The sequence below is a fragment of the Xiphophorus hellerii genome, chromosome 5 (genome assembly GCF_003331165.1).
Source record: "Xiphophorus hellerii strain 12219 chromosome 5, Xiphophorus_hellerii-4.1, whole genome shotgun sequence".
Lineage (NCBI taxonomy): Eukaryota > Metazoa > Chordata > Actinopteri > Cyprinodontiformes > Poeciliidae > Xiphophorus > Xiphophorus hellerii.
Genome location: NC_045676.1, coordinates 12,947,858 through 12,961,135, shown reverse-complemented (window position 1 = coordinate 12,961,135; position 13,278 = coordinate 12,947,858). Strand labels below are relative to the sequence as shown.

At 36.6% G+C, this 13,278-nt stretch overlaps 1 protein-coding gene across 18 annotated transcripts in view; it reads right to left on the bottom strand.

Moving 5' to 3' along the window:
- ank2a (ankyrin 2a, neuronal) overlaps positions 1-13,278 on the bottom strand; it is a 74,378-nt gene that overhangs the window by 53,199 nt on the left and 7,901 nt on the right. For 16 of the 18 annotated variants that reach the window (XM_032564249.1, XM_032564245.1, XM_032564246.1 and 13 more), the window contains exon 2: positions 4,297-4,398. In XM_032564249.1, the coding sequence (XP_032420140.1) occupies positions 4,297-4,398 (102 nt within the window). Of the gene's footprint in view, positions 1-454; positions 765-4,296; positions 4,399-6,048; positions 6,481-13,278 lie in introns of those variants that run through there. The other 2 variants (XM_032564237.1, XM_032564248.1) reach the window with 2 other exon arrangements.

Sequence of the window (13,278 nt, the reverse complement as noted above, 5' to 3'; positions counted from 1 at the left end):
AAATAAGGCAAACTAACTTGACTCTACAGGGCAGTAATACATTCCATTATGCTATGTGACTATTAACAGTCCTCCAAGTCGATTTTAGACATGCAAGATATATAAATGACAATATAAAACCCACAGAAGAATTTGTTCTACTGTCATCCTCTAGAGAACCAAGACATTCAATTGTCTAAAAACATTCTAAGCCATGATTATTAAAGATTAACTCTCTGGAAAGTTATGACTAGATAAAATCTCTTAGTCAAGGTAAAGATCAACTTTATATAACAAACAAACATACATCAAACAGTGCTATCGCAACAGCACAGTAAGACAATAAATTAATTAAAACCAAACTAAACAAATTGGATATTTCATAAAAGAATTTAAAGCTAATCTATCCACTCTGCACAACTCACACATGAACACGTATCTTCTTTGAGACTAGTAAACCAAGAGAAGAATGCACCTCATCCTGCTTTTCCTCCATTCTCTTTGGTGCTCCTTTCAATCTGAGACACAATGGCAAAGTACAGTTCACACTTCAGATTCCGTGCTTCATTAAATCATCAGTCTTCTCAGGCTCAATATTCCTTTTCCACCAGATTGTCCTTTTGATCTTCTGTATTATTTGGAACTCCAACATGGATTTAAATGCGATGGAGTTTAATTTTCCTTTAAGTTTTTCTGCACCCACTCTCCTCACCACTGCAGGTTATGTCGGATAGATCACAGAAGGAGGAGGTCAGTACCCAGTCAGTACTGAAGGTTCTTTGGTGGATCTGATGTAGAAGAGGAACTGTTATGTTGCTAAGGGCGTATGTCTTACACAACTTTGGTGTTTGCAAATATACACTGGCAAATGAAAAAAAAATAGACACGCATCTCACTCTAGCTACCCAAGTTGCCAAATGCCAAACAGCCAACAGGAGAGTCAAGTTTCTGCACTGTCACAGGGAGCATGTGGGGCACACACAAACATAGAGTGTAGCAATTTTTAGCAGTGACTAAAATTATACCAACATTTCAACAAAAAAAGTGGGGCATTCATTAGAGGAAAAGGTTTCCTTACTAAGTAAAAAAAAACAACTTTAAAGCTCGAGCTGTACTCTTCTTAAAGCAAAACATAAATGCAGTTGTCCACACATAACATTTCCTTATGTTACATTGTCTTTGTTTATCCAGTTCATATCTTTTGACAGTGGACACGCCATACTTTGGTAATATTGCAGACGACAAAAGAGGTTTAATCATCGTGTGTCAGTTGTAAAATGGCGGACCATGACTCAGCTAAAAAAAAAAAAAAAAGACTGCAAACTCATTATAGTCTTTCAATCACATTTAAGCCATTATGTATTCAAGGAGAAAAGTGCAAGTCCACCAGCAAACACACATATGTGCACCCTCTCTGTCACGCAGACTGATCTAAAGCCCCCTTTCCTCACTGCACTGAGCTGTAAGTGAAAGCTTCATTTAGCTAATGGACAGTGAGCATCACCAGTTTGGACAAACTCCGTCCAGCACAGATTAATATTTATCTGTCTTCTGACCGCTGACCTTTGTTATGATCACACTTAAGTGGTCACAGTTAATTGGGGTTGCTTTAGGCACTCGAGTGTCACATGGGGATAAAATTATGGCGGTAAAAAGAGGAAATGCAGATTAAAGAGCAATATCACTCACCGAGGATTAACGCTGGAGTGGATTAGAGGGAAAGTCTGTTCAATTTGACAGTAAGAATGTAGAACAAAAGAGCTCAAGCAAATAAAGCTGATTCATATAGATTCAGTTGCCCACAAATGCTCTAGCAATTTTAAATTTGTTTTAAAAAAAGGAGAATGAATTTACCTCTCTCAAAAAAATGGTTGCATTTGTTTGCCTCATTCATCCAATCAGTGCAAAAGGCATCCTAGGGTGACGGTAGCTTTGGCAGGCTAGGAATAAATCTCTTCTCTTTTATTAAGTTGGAAAGTCCCCTACGTTTGGCACAAGACTTTAGGTTCATGCAGGGATGCTGCTTTCTAGGACCGGATCCTTCGGTTATTAATGAACTCATTGCTGAGGTTCCAGCTTCTATGAGTATCTAGCAATTGTACAGAATGAGTAAAATATTTTTTTCAGAACTACGTGATTGGGAATTCATAACTGTCTTTATCATTAGACAAAATAATATTATTAGATAAAATGCAAAAAATAACTAAGCAAACAAAAAGAAATCAATTTAATTAAAAATATGACGCACCGCAGTGGTGTTTAATATCATAATAATGAATAGCTGTGGCTGAAACCAGATATTAACATACACTGTATTTATATGCAAGTTTTTTTTCTCAGTAAGCTTAAATAATTACATCAGTTAGGATTACTATACTAATTTCTATTTGCAACACAAATAGACAAAACTGTAAAGATGGGTGTCAGCAAAGCAGCAAACTTGACTCAGTTACACCAGTTCTGCCAGGAGGAGTGGGCAAAGATTCAAGCTCACTACTGTGAGAAGGTGTAACAAATGTTTAAAACAAATTTCTAAAATGTTTTATTTAAAACAATGTAGGTAAGCTTTTCAGTTTAAATAAATTCAAAGATATTTAGCAAATACAAATAATGTTTCTAATCCTATATGACTTAAAATATGAAAAGTTATGTAATTTTATGTCAGACAATAAATTTTTTTTTTCTATGGTGGCTTATTAAAGCCACTTTAAGAATCAGGATTAAAGCCCTAATCCAATGTTAAGTATTGATATTAAATTTTATGGTAATGTGATCCAAAAGTTGGTCTTCTAAAGAAAATAAATATGTAGATTAGCAAACATAAAACTAGTCAAAAAATAAAACATATCAAAAAAGATGATTGATGTGGTGATATGCCTTATAATGTCACTCATACTTTTAGTCACCTGACAACATCTAACACTTGGTCATCAGACCCAAGGAAATAATTTTAAAGGCATGACTCTCGTGTTGCAGGGTCTTGTGTTTGTGTGTAGTCGACCACCCCTCCTAATGTGCAAAGTAACCCCTTGCTGCCCATGGCAACAAACAATGGATGGGCATCTGTACTTTCTTGCTACCAGCTAATTACAATCCAGTTTATAAATAATTAGAATTAATTCACGTTATAATTATAAAAGGCCAACAGCAACATGAAAGTGGAACATAAGGCAGTAACTCCCATGCACAACACACATGCTCACGTAGGCTCAGGCGGTATCCCCCTGTGAGACGCCTCATGACTGCTGCAAATCACAATGACACAGAGGGGTTGACAGAGCTGTATTCGGAGCTATTTGACCCCCTTGGAACGCTCCCCCTCCGGAGTGGAATTCGAATAAGGGTGGGCAGTAGGGGTGAGAGCAGCTGTCAGAACCTTACTGCTCGTATTGGTGGGGGAAATGGGTGTGTGGAGGGATGAAATTTTAGATATGTGTTTGGGAGCAATGGCACCGTTTGTTTGGGTGTGTATTAACAAAGGTAGCTTCTCTGATGAAATTATGAAACAGCAGCAAAAAAGTCAGCTTTCCAAGTTTTATGAACATGCAGTAGCCATCAAACTGTATGTTTTTGTTTTACATTGGAGCAGTCCAACCCTGTTTAAATTTTTAAATGGTGAGTTCTGGATCATGTGCAATCTGTTTTCTATTGCATATAGTATTTGATATGTAGGACAAAAAGTTTGTTCTTATCTGTGCATATAACTGCGGTGTCCCCTACATGACTTGTGCATAAGTAACAGTTGCCCTGTTGATATATTCTCACACCTGATCTCCGCAGTTCCTGCAGAGCTACCATGAGCCTTTTCACCTTTTCTCTGATTGATAGATGTGTAGTTGGACCATGTTGTGTCAGTGTTTGTATGATTGAGCAGTGCTCTGTGAGATGTTCAACACTTGAGATATTGCTTTATAATCTAAGCATGCTTTAAGCATGCTATATAAAAATATTCACTAATGAAAACAAAGCATTTATGATTAGAATAATACATCAGACCAATAACAGCTTCTTAAAGGTTATTTTCAAAAAATGCTTTTGATTTTGCTGATAAATTAAAGATAAATGAACATAATTTTTTTATTGAATATAGTGTAATTTGAATGTAATTATTTAGTATGAAAATTAGCAAAATTAGGCATAATTTAATATATCTCTGACCAATAGGTGGTAACAAAGTGCTTCCCACATGCTATGTGGGCAATATGCATCAACAGGTTTTAGTTATGGCTACATTAAGAAAAAGTAAAATTATGCACCTCAAACAAAGCAACACAATATAATGTTGTGAAACAGTTGTGGCATTTCAAGTTTTCCTACCTGGTTGCAGGTGCAGATGTCTACTCCATTTTTGAGGAATTCAAGGACTTTGTCAGTGTTTCCGGCTCGGGCAGCCCGGAGAAAACTGGTGTTACTGTCAGACTGTAGAGACAGATACAGAGTTGTTTTAATTAACATTAACGAGCAAACAATTATCTTTACTTTTGCATTTATATGTTATTTTATGGTGTAAAAGACAAAAAAAAAACACTTGCAAGGATTTTTATTAAGGGCTGCATAATATTAGAAAAATGCGTCTCCAATATTGTTGTCAAATGCAATAAATTTCCAGGTTAACCCACATGTTCTTCCTTATTTTCATACAATGTTAAAATCACTCCTGTGAGTTTTAGCGTCTCAGTCATTATCATTATATCAGTAGTTGTCCTTAAAAGTATTGAGAGTCCATACAACTAAATATGCTGCTAACACTAACATATGATTGGTTGGCACTTTAAATGTTATAGCCTATGAGATAACAGATCCAGGCAGTTCTTTTGCAATAGCAGTTTTATATACACTTGTGTTGATTTGATGAGACATTTCTGTTTTTCTATCATTTTCATTTACATATGCCTACATTATACCATTGCTTTAAATGAGGAGGTAAGCAGTTTTGCAGAAGTTAGAGATCCATAAGATAAGTCTGAGTAGGCCATTCTAAATTTAATCATGAGGCATCTGCTCAAATGAGCAACACGCACACACCAACACACGCATTCCCATCACCCCCAAACATACACATATTTTCTTCTCACATTAAAAGTTCAAAACTCTTGAAGACTTGGAGTATTCGCTTAAGTTCCTATTATCAGAAAAAAGTGTGAACTTACACAACCTAGATGTATAAAAGTTTTACTTCCAGCATTTTGAAAAAGCTGCCATATTTTCTGAGCTTTTTCATATTCTGTCAGGCAACAACCACAAACTTCAATGTATTACATTGAGATTTCATGCAAAATTACAACAATATACAGTAGCATTTGTGAAGTGGGAGCAAAAGGGAAGATGGTTTTCTAAATTTTGTAAATATGCAAATCTGAAATGAGACACTGAGTCAATACCATAGAAACACCTTTTGCTACAGTTACAGTTGCAAATCTTTTGAGGTATGTTCTGTCAAGTGTTGCACATCAAATAATACATTTTTTAGATTCTTCTTCACAAAATAGCTCAGGCTGGAGGGAGAACGTCTGTCAGTCATAATTTTTACATATTGCCTCAGATTCTCAACTAGATTTTGGTCCAGACTTTACCTGGACCATTGAAACTTTTAGCTATGTTTTATGTCTACATAATTTCATTGTACATGTGGTTGTACATTTACCATTATCGTCCTGCTGGAACATCTGCCCTACTAAAATATTTTATGCTGGGAATAGAGCATTTAGGTAATGTCCACCAGGCCAAAACATTTGATTCTGAACAAATCTGAACAGGGCACCTTCCTCCATATGTTTTTCTGTGTCTCAAACATTGCTTCTTGCAAACTACAACTTGTTTCAGTTGTTAAGGGGTGGTGGTGCCACTGAGGCTCTGTTGGATGCTAAGTAGGAAGGTGTACGCTCAGAGCACAAGGGAGATGAGGTCAAGCCCTTGTGTAAGGTCAGAAGTCAAACCTCTTACTACCGAGGTCATAACACACAGACAAACACACCAGAGGCAGTCAGGTAAAAATAGGCAGAACTTTTGTCAGTACAGACCAGAAAAAAACATCTACAGCAGCAGAAGCCAAAATTTGTCTTCTCTTACCTGGAAATCAACCTCTTCAGGCAGAGAGTCGGCATATTTGTAGTATTCAGATTGTTGGTTTGGGTCACTTTCACTCCCATCACTTTTTAAAGTTTTATCTGATCCACAGGCTTTACATGATGCTGAATTACCCATTATGATCAAATTTTTCACCTACAGATAAATCCCCCTCACTAACGTCAACACAGCACGTTGCTGAAACAGTCCATGGAAGTCTAGTTCTGAAGTTGCTCACTTTACATCCTTAGGTAGAATCATTTTTGTTTTGCTTCCCAGCATGAGTCCGCCAGAAACAACTTAGATTGTTCGTCCAAACGCTGAAGTCAGTCAAAATCATCCTTTCTTCTTAGTAATGACATCATTCAATCTTTTCCATATTGTAAATATCATATTCCTCAACTTGGTTCTGTCTAATATGCGTCCTGCATGCATCCAAGGCTCGTCTTGTCTGGCCTTCCTCTATGTCTCTCTCTTTGCAGGTTAACAACTCGACACGTAAACATTTCACCGTCACAGTCGCTCTTGCTTTTGCTATTTTTATCATTATAGATCGTCAATTCTACCACGTCTCCAGCCCCTTGCTGTTAGCTACTGGGGGTGTGGGGGTTTGGGAGGGTTGGGGGATGGTGTGACAGCTGGGGTTTGAATCAGAATGTGGACTGCAAGGTCTGTGGTGTTCCCTACACACAAGAATTGTGCAGGGGAGACATGAGCTTGTCACCAAAAGAAGGTTATTTGTATTTAATTTTGATTATTTAGTTTTCCATGTACAACTTCGCACAAATGTGAACTACAGGGGTCGGTACATGTGCAAATTGCATGTCTCATTAGCTGTTACCTAGCAAAGTTTTCAGACTTTGGAATAACTAGACAGGAAAACAATTTGTACACCTCACACATAGTAAACACCTTCACAGCACTAAAAACAATAAAGAACTCGATAGGTTACAACACAAAGCCTTCACCTATTTAAATTCATTTGGTACTTTAAATCCAAGCAAAGTTGTTGGGCAAAATCCTCAGCATTTAGGCTGCACAATATCAAGAAAATATCGAATGGTGACACTCATGATAAAAATTGCAATGATATGTTGAATATTATCACAAAGAATAATCAACATTTTCTTGGTACTTTTCTTTCTTTGCCATTACACAATATCCCCACCGTCTTATTTTGTGAGCTTTGATATCTCAGCCCCTAATGATATACAATATATTGTGTGTTGACATTAAAGAAAGTATTTGTAATATTTCACCACATAGTGCGTCTAAGTGTTGCCTTTTGACTGTGATATTGAACACTGATACAGTAAGGGTGGATATATTCATAAAATTCAGCTGATCAACATATATCTCAGATCAGATGGACACCAGAGGATGATGTCATTTCCATCATGTACACAGCCACAGACTGTGCTGCGGCTTTCTTTGCCTTGTACTTCAAAGAAAGAACAAGGCAAAGTACTTTTTACAGAGTCCAACATTACCTGACTCTTCAACACAAACAAAAGCATTACGAAGGTTGCAAAAAGCCAGTGGGCTGCATGCTAGACATAATTTGTGTTTTATATATTACATAAACAAAAGAATGATTATTGCCTATGTCTTAAATGGGAAAAATCTGATTACATTACATAATTTAGTTTTAAATCTTTCTGTTAATATTGTACCACATAAACCATGGTATTTCTATTAAAGGTTATCACACCGTTGAAATCCCATATTGGCCAAAGTCTAGCTGCAATACTCTGTTGGATAAACAGGAAATAGCCTATGGTCAAACACCTAGAGCTCATGTACTGTATGTACTGACCTGTAGAACAAGACCAAGTTAAATATCAGCCAGTCTGAACATGAACTCAACAATGAAAAAGACATTCAACTGCAAAGATTTTACCTGACGCTTAGCCTTTTCCCGCTTCCTTCTCCGCCTTTCCCTGGCTTTTTGTAGAGCTCTATATTCTGGATGTTGCTCAAGCTCACGAGCTTTCTTCAGATGAGCAGCAGCATGTGCCATGACTTCTCCCTTATGACTTTTTGTCGTCCCAAGTAAAAAGGATTTTGCCACAAGAAATGTTATTTTGCTAAAGTCTCTCTTTGTAGGTGTTATTAAAATTCCCAAATATTAACCTACAGTTAAAATAGGGCTTTCCTCCATAAAAACCCTCGCTCTGATTAGAAAAAAATTCAAACTCTGGATTAAATTATTGCAAAAATAAAAAAACTTTATTTTTGATTTAAAAAATTATATGCAAATTCTTGTTCTTTTTTTTCCCTTTCTCAGTTGTCTTTATACAAGATCCAAAATGAGACTGTGCTAAACAAAAAAAATTGTATTCTCCAGCTGAAGGTCCTGGCATTGAGAACCAAAGAGTGAAACAATCAAATGAAAAGTAACTATTCAAAAGAGAACAACCAAGAGGATGGGAACTGTGAAGGGCTGATGAATGATGAAAGAAAGACCCGTCCTTATACCACAACACACACTCTGACACAGACACGCATACACACACAGAGAAATTATCCTGACCAGATGTGCATGAAAATCTCAGTCTGTATGAACAGCTTTAGCTGTAAATCCACTCCGGTGTTTGGGTGTGTGTGTGTGTGTGTGGGGGTGTGTGTGTGTGTGTGAGACCATCAAGCATGAACATTTGAGCATTTAATGTGAATGTTAGTGAATATGTGACCTACAGTCAACGGAGATGTGCATGAGAACAGCCAGCTCACTGTTGCAGTTCCAACTGCGCCAAGACGCATCTTTCCACATTAGCTCCTTGCACATTTCATATTAGCAGGTAATAAAACACAATGTTACAGTTCATGCATGTGTATGAACCACCAGCAGCCTGCTTCAAAGGCCTCTCTCCATTAATGCAGCTGATGGTAGAAGTCTGAAATTACAGCACAAAGGACAGAGACACCTTCTCACACGTCTATTTCTGTTCACACTTTCTATCATCAACTTGAACAGTAAGTTCATCCTTATTTTCATACAATGTTAAAATCACTCCTGTGAGTGAGTTGCAGCAGCAACATTTCTTCCAGCTAGAAATCAATGCATGAGACAGACATGCTGAATCATACCTCAGTGTAGCACCACTGGTAGAAATATCTTATTCTAGTGCGCTCATAAGGAGTGGCACTGTCCTTAAGAGCGCATAACCTTTTTATGCACACTTTTCCTGTAGCACCCTCTGCTGGCAAGAGGGGTTAATGCAATATGTTGATTTAAAATGTAATCGAGCAGTCAAGAGCAAAACTATAAAACATACTAAAATATAGTACAGTTAAATCCTGTTTTGAACTATTGTGTCAAACTGACTTAAAACAATATTGTCACTCTTCTTCTAAAAGGCTTCATTGGTCAGAAAAACCATGTCTAAATAAACCACTAGAGCTGTGTTTTAGCGGATTACACATAGAGCAACATAAGCGTTTGCTTCATGTTCAAAGCAACATCTTGCTTGGGTCAATGACTTTTATGATTTAGCTATATAACTAAATAAAAATGGATAATTCCATCGATTACAGACTATATTATATAATACAAATACAGTAGGGTGTGTGTGTTTTTATGTGCATATGTTTTTGTCCATTTAGGAATCAGATTACACTGACAGGAGATTCTAAGCGAAAGCTAAGATGAGCTTCTGTTTCTCTTGGTTTAGGGAAGTGAGTTAATGCTCTGCTGTCCAGTTTATAGATCCAGAGGCTTTTATTTGGTCCATTAGACTCGACTGATAGCCAGATGAGAAACGCAAGAACCAGCATGTTCAACCAACCCTGTACTTTACAAGTGTTTCAAACTGTAAATCTATGCAACCAAGGGCTTTATCACACCTACAGATGCAGGTTATTTATCAAAAGGAAGGAAGAAACTAACATGTTCTTCTTATATAGATTTATATATCTTAAATATTAAGCTACAGGTTTAAAATTCTGGTTGCTGTCTCTTAACATTATTTCATGAGCTTTGGTAGCAGTTAAACAAGTCTCTGCACAGTTTGATCGATTGTGCATAAACAAGCACCTTGCTGCTGTTTATGTTTGTCTCTCTGTTACAAGAACTAATTTATCATAATCTAAAGAATTCCACAAAAACAGTGCTATGAAAATGATTCCCAACCAGCCATAAAAGAGTAATAAAAGGTACAAATCTATGTGCTACTACAAGACTTTGTTTGCCTTTGTTTTCAAAGTGTTCAGAATGTTATGGAGGCAGCTGTTTATTTGTCTGCCTGCTAATAGAGCTGCAGTGCTGACGAGAGATTTTCCTTGCCAACCGTGTTGAGCCACAAGCAATGGATTGTACATTAGATGGACTGATTATCTTTCTTTATGAAACAAGTAATTTGCTTAATGATTAAATAATTGTTTGACTATAACTTCAAGTCATGTGCAAACTGTTCCTTACTTAAAAATATTGTTTTTTTATATCTAAATGTAATTGCTTAAACTGAGTAAGATCTGCTGTTACTTATGTTGGTAAAACATAAAAACAGACCACAGTCTTTTTCCTTTAAGAAAGTGACATCACAATGTTTTGTTTGTTAGTTTTTCTTTTGATTTCTTCACTCTCTATGGGAAATGTGAAATCTCTCCAGTGGCAAAAAGTCCAGACAAAAGATAGTCATTCTAACCCACAGAAAATATGTAACTAATAAATCAACTCACTGCATACACTTCAGCTTTTCTAGAAAGGCTCCCAGGCTCCTTTTTGGAGTTAAGTGTTAAAGGAAAAGAATCAAAAAAGGAAAATTTACAAGAAAAAGAGAGAGAAGATCTATGCTGAAGTCAATCCTGGTATAACCGCTAATGTAAAAAGTAATCACACTGAAAAACCAATTAAGTAAATGTCATGACTGGTAACTGTCTTTACACACAAACTTAAGTTTGTGTGTAAAGACAAACTTAGGTTTGTCTTTATCTTATCCTAATCTATATCTTCAAAGTTCAATATAATGCTAGACAACTGTTTGCAGGTGTAACTCTTCTAGGAAAGCTTTCGACAAGGCTTCAGAGTGTTTTTGTGAATTTTGATCAATCTTTCAGAAGCTTCTGAGGTTTTGGCCTCATTTAATAAATTTGGTAGCTTCAAAACTAATTGCTGCTGGAGGACCAAATGGACAAAATACAGGGTGAGTTATGGATAGAGTAATGTCAAGTTATCGTCTAGCATTTTTACTGCTTAAGAAAGGTCACAGCAATAAAGCGGATCACACATGTCTCCTCTTCCCCCTTCTGGTTCCTCACTAAATAAAATCATGCAAAATCAAATTCAATAGCAAGCACAAAGAGCAGGCAATCAAGAATCCAGACCAGACCACACCCAAACAAAGCTAGTAAGGACAGTGAGACGTAGGATGGCTGGGGGGGGGTTTAGTTGAGATGGGGATATGTAACCTTGACAGTGTAACAAAATATGCCCAGAGAAAGTAGACTAGAGGAGGAGAAATTCAAGACCCTATTTCTCGTTGCAACTGAAACATTCCAATGTCTAAAGTCAAATAACCAGATAAAAAAAATCTGATTTAGTTAACAGCAACAAAATCAGCTCCGTTTGTTGTTCACTGCAGCAACCATAAACAACCAGATAGATAGACATACAAGAACACAGCTACATTAACTAATTGCTAGAAATATACATAACAATAAATACTCTTAAATGCATCTTAAAATGCAAATGGTTAGCAACATAAAGTCATGAATTATTTCCCACTCAGGCTCAAATTCATGGCAACTCCTATTTTATGCTCTTTGAAGTGCAGCATGTCTGCTGGGAACAGATGATGTCAGCTTGCCATTCCTAGTAATTAGATGAGAAAGAGGCCTTCAACAGAAAAATCCATCCTCATGAAACCCAAACATTGCATAAACTAATGACATCACAACTCAATATGCTAGAAACCGGTGCAAGAGGAAAAGAAAAAAACAGGTCGTATATAAAAGAACTGATTTAATTCTTGAAGTCCTTGGTAAGTCTATTATGCAGCAATTGTTTTGAAACAGCAGTAGGTAATTTTCTACAAAAAATATGTTTTCCACACATTTCTTAAAACTGTCACTGTTAATTGACATGTTAAAACTGTCTTGATAGTATAATATGAAACAGATAATTTCTTAAAAACCAGAGTTCCTTTGCCTCCTTTCTGATCCGACTCCCATCTGCAGAAACAAACCGCTCCCAGTCAGAAAGAACCAGTCGGAGTCTGGAGGAGTGTCTTGGCATTGTCAGTCTCTTTCATGAAACCACTCCTAACTCTCCTCTGCAAAGCAAATACAAAATCAAGATTGCTGGTTTTCTGCAGCTCTGCTAATGGTGGAGGAAAAACCTAACCTTACAGAAAAGCTGTTTACCCACTGTCATCGGAGCCATAATAATTAACCTGTGCTTTTACAGCAGACTCCATTTTTTGGAGCAAAAAGGGACAGTATGAACAGAGTGTACATGAGCATTATTGTTTCTAACTGAGCAGTGTGTTTTTACAGATGACAGTAAAACCACAGGGAGGAGGTAGATAAGCTTGATTAGTAACAGTTCCAACAAAAAAGTAAAAAACATGCTTTTGTAAAAGTTACCCTCTGCAGCTTTAAAGCTGCAGCCAGGAATTTTTGGTTAACTAAAAAAGCTCACTAGTTATAGTTTTACAACCAGTGAATGATGAGTTTCACTTTTTTTGCCATTTTATTTTAAGTTATTAAAAGAAAATCTAATTTATTCTATCAAAAACAAGCTTTTAAACACACCCCTCTGATTACATCACATAAGGGTTAAACCAACTGATCACAGTTCCTTTGATATTATCTGTCTTTATTTTGGCATTTACTCGTTTTGGGACAGTTGAATATGCACAAAAACAATCAGTGCAATCCTTGTGAAATTCTGCAATAAAGAATCACTCTTCATCAAGTTGTGTTTTTGTAGTTGAGTGAAAGCACACTTCACTACACAATATATAACTGTATAGTGTAAAATAAGATCTACTACTGTGTATAAAATCTGGGATTTTGTTAAAATATGTGGCCAAGTTATTTTTAAACCTACATTTTCAACAGACAGCACAACAAATTATGTTTTTGCGCGCATCTGTTTTGATTTTATGGCTGCTTCCGTAAAGCATCACATCACAGAGGGTATTGAAGCAAAAATTATTTCACTCCAAGTTGAATGTATTCTGAAGAACGAAGCGTGTGACCTGAAATTTGATGCAGAGCACATTCAGACTG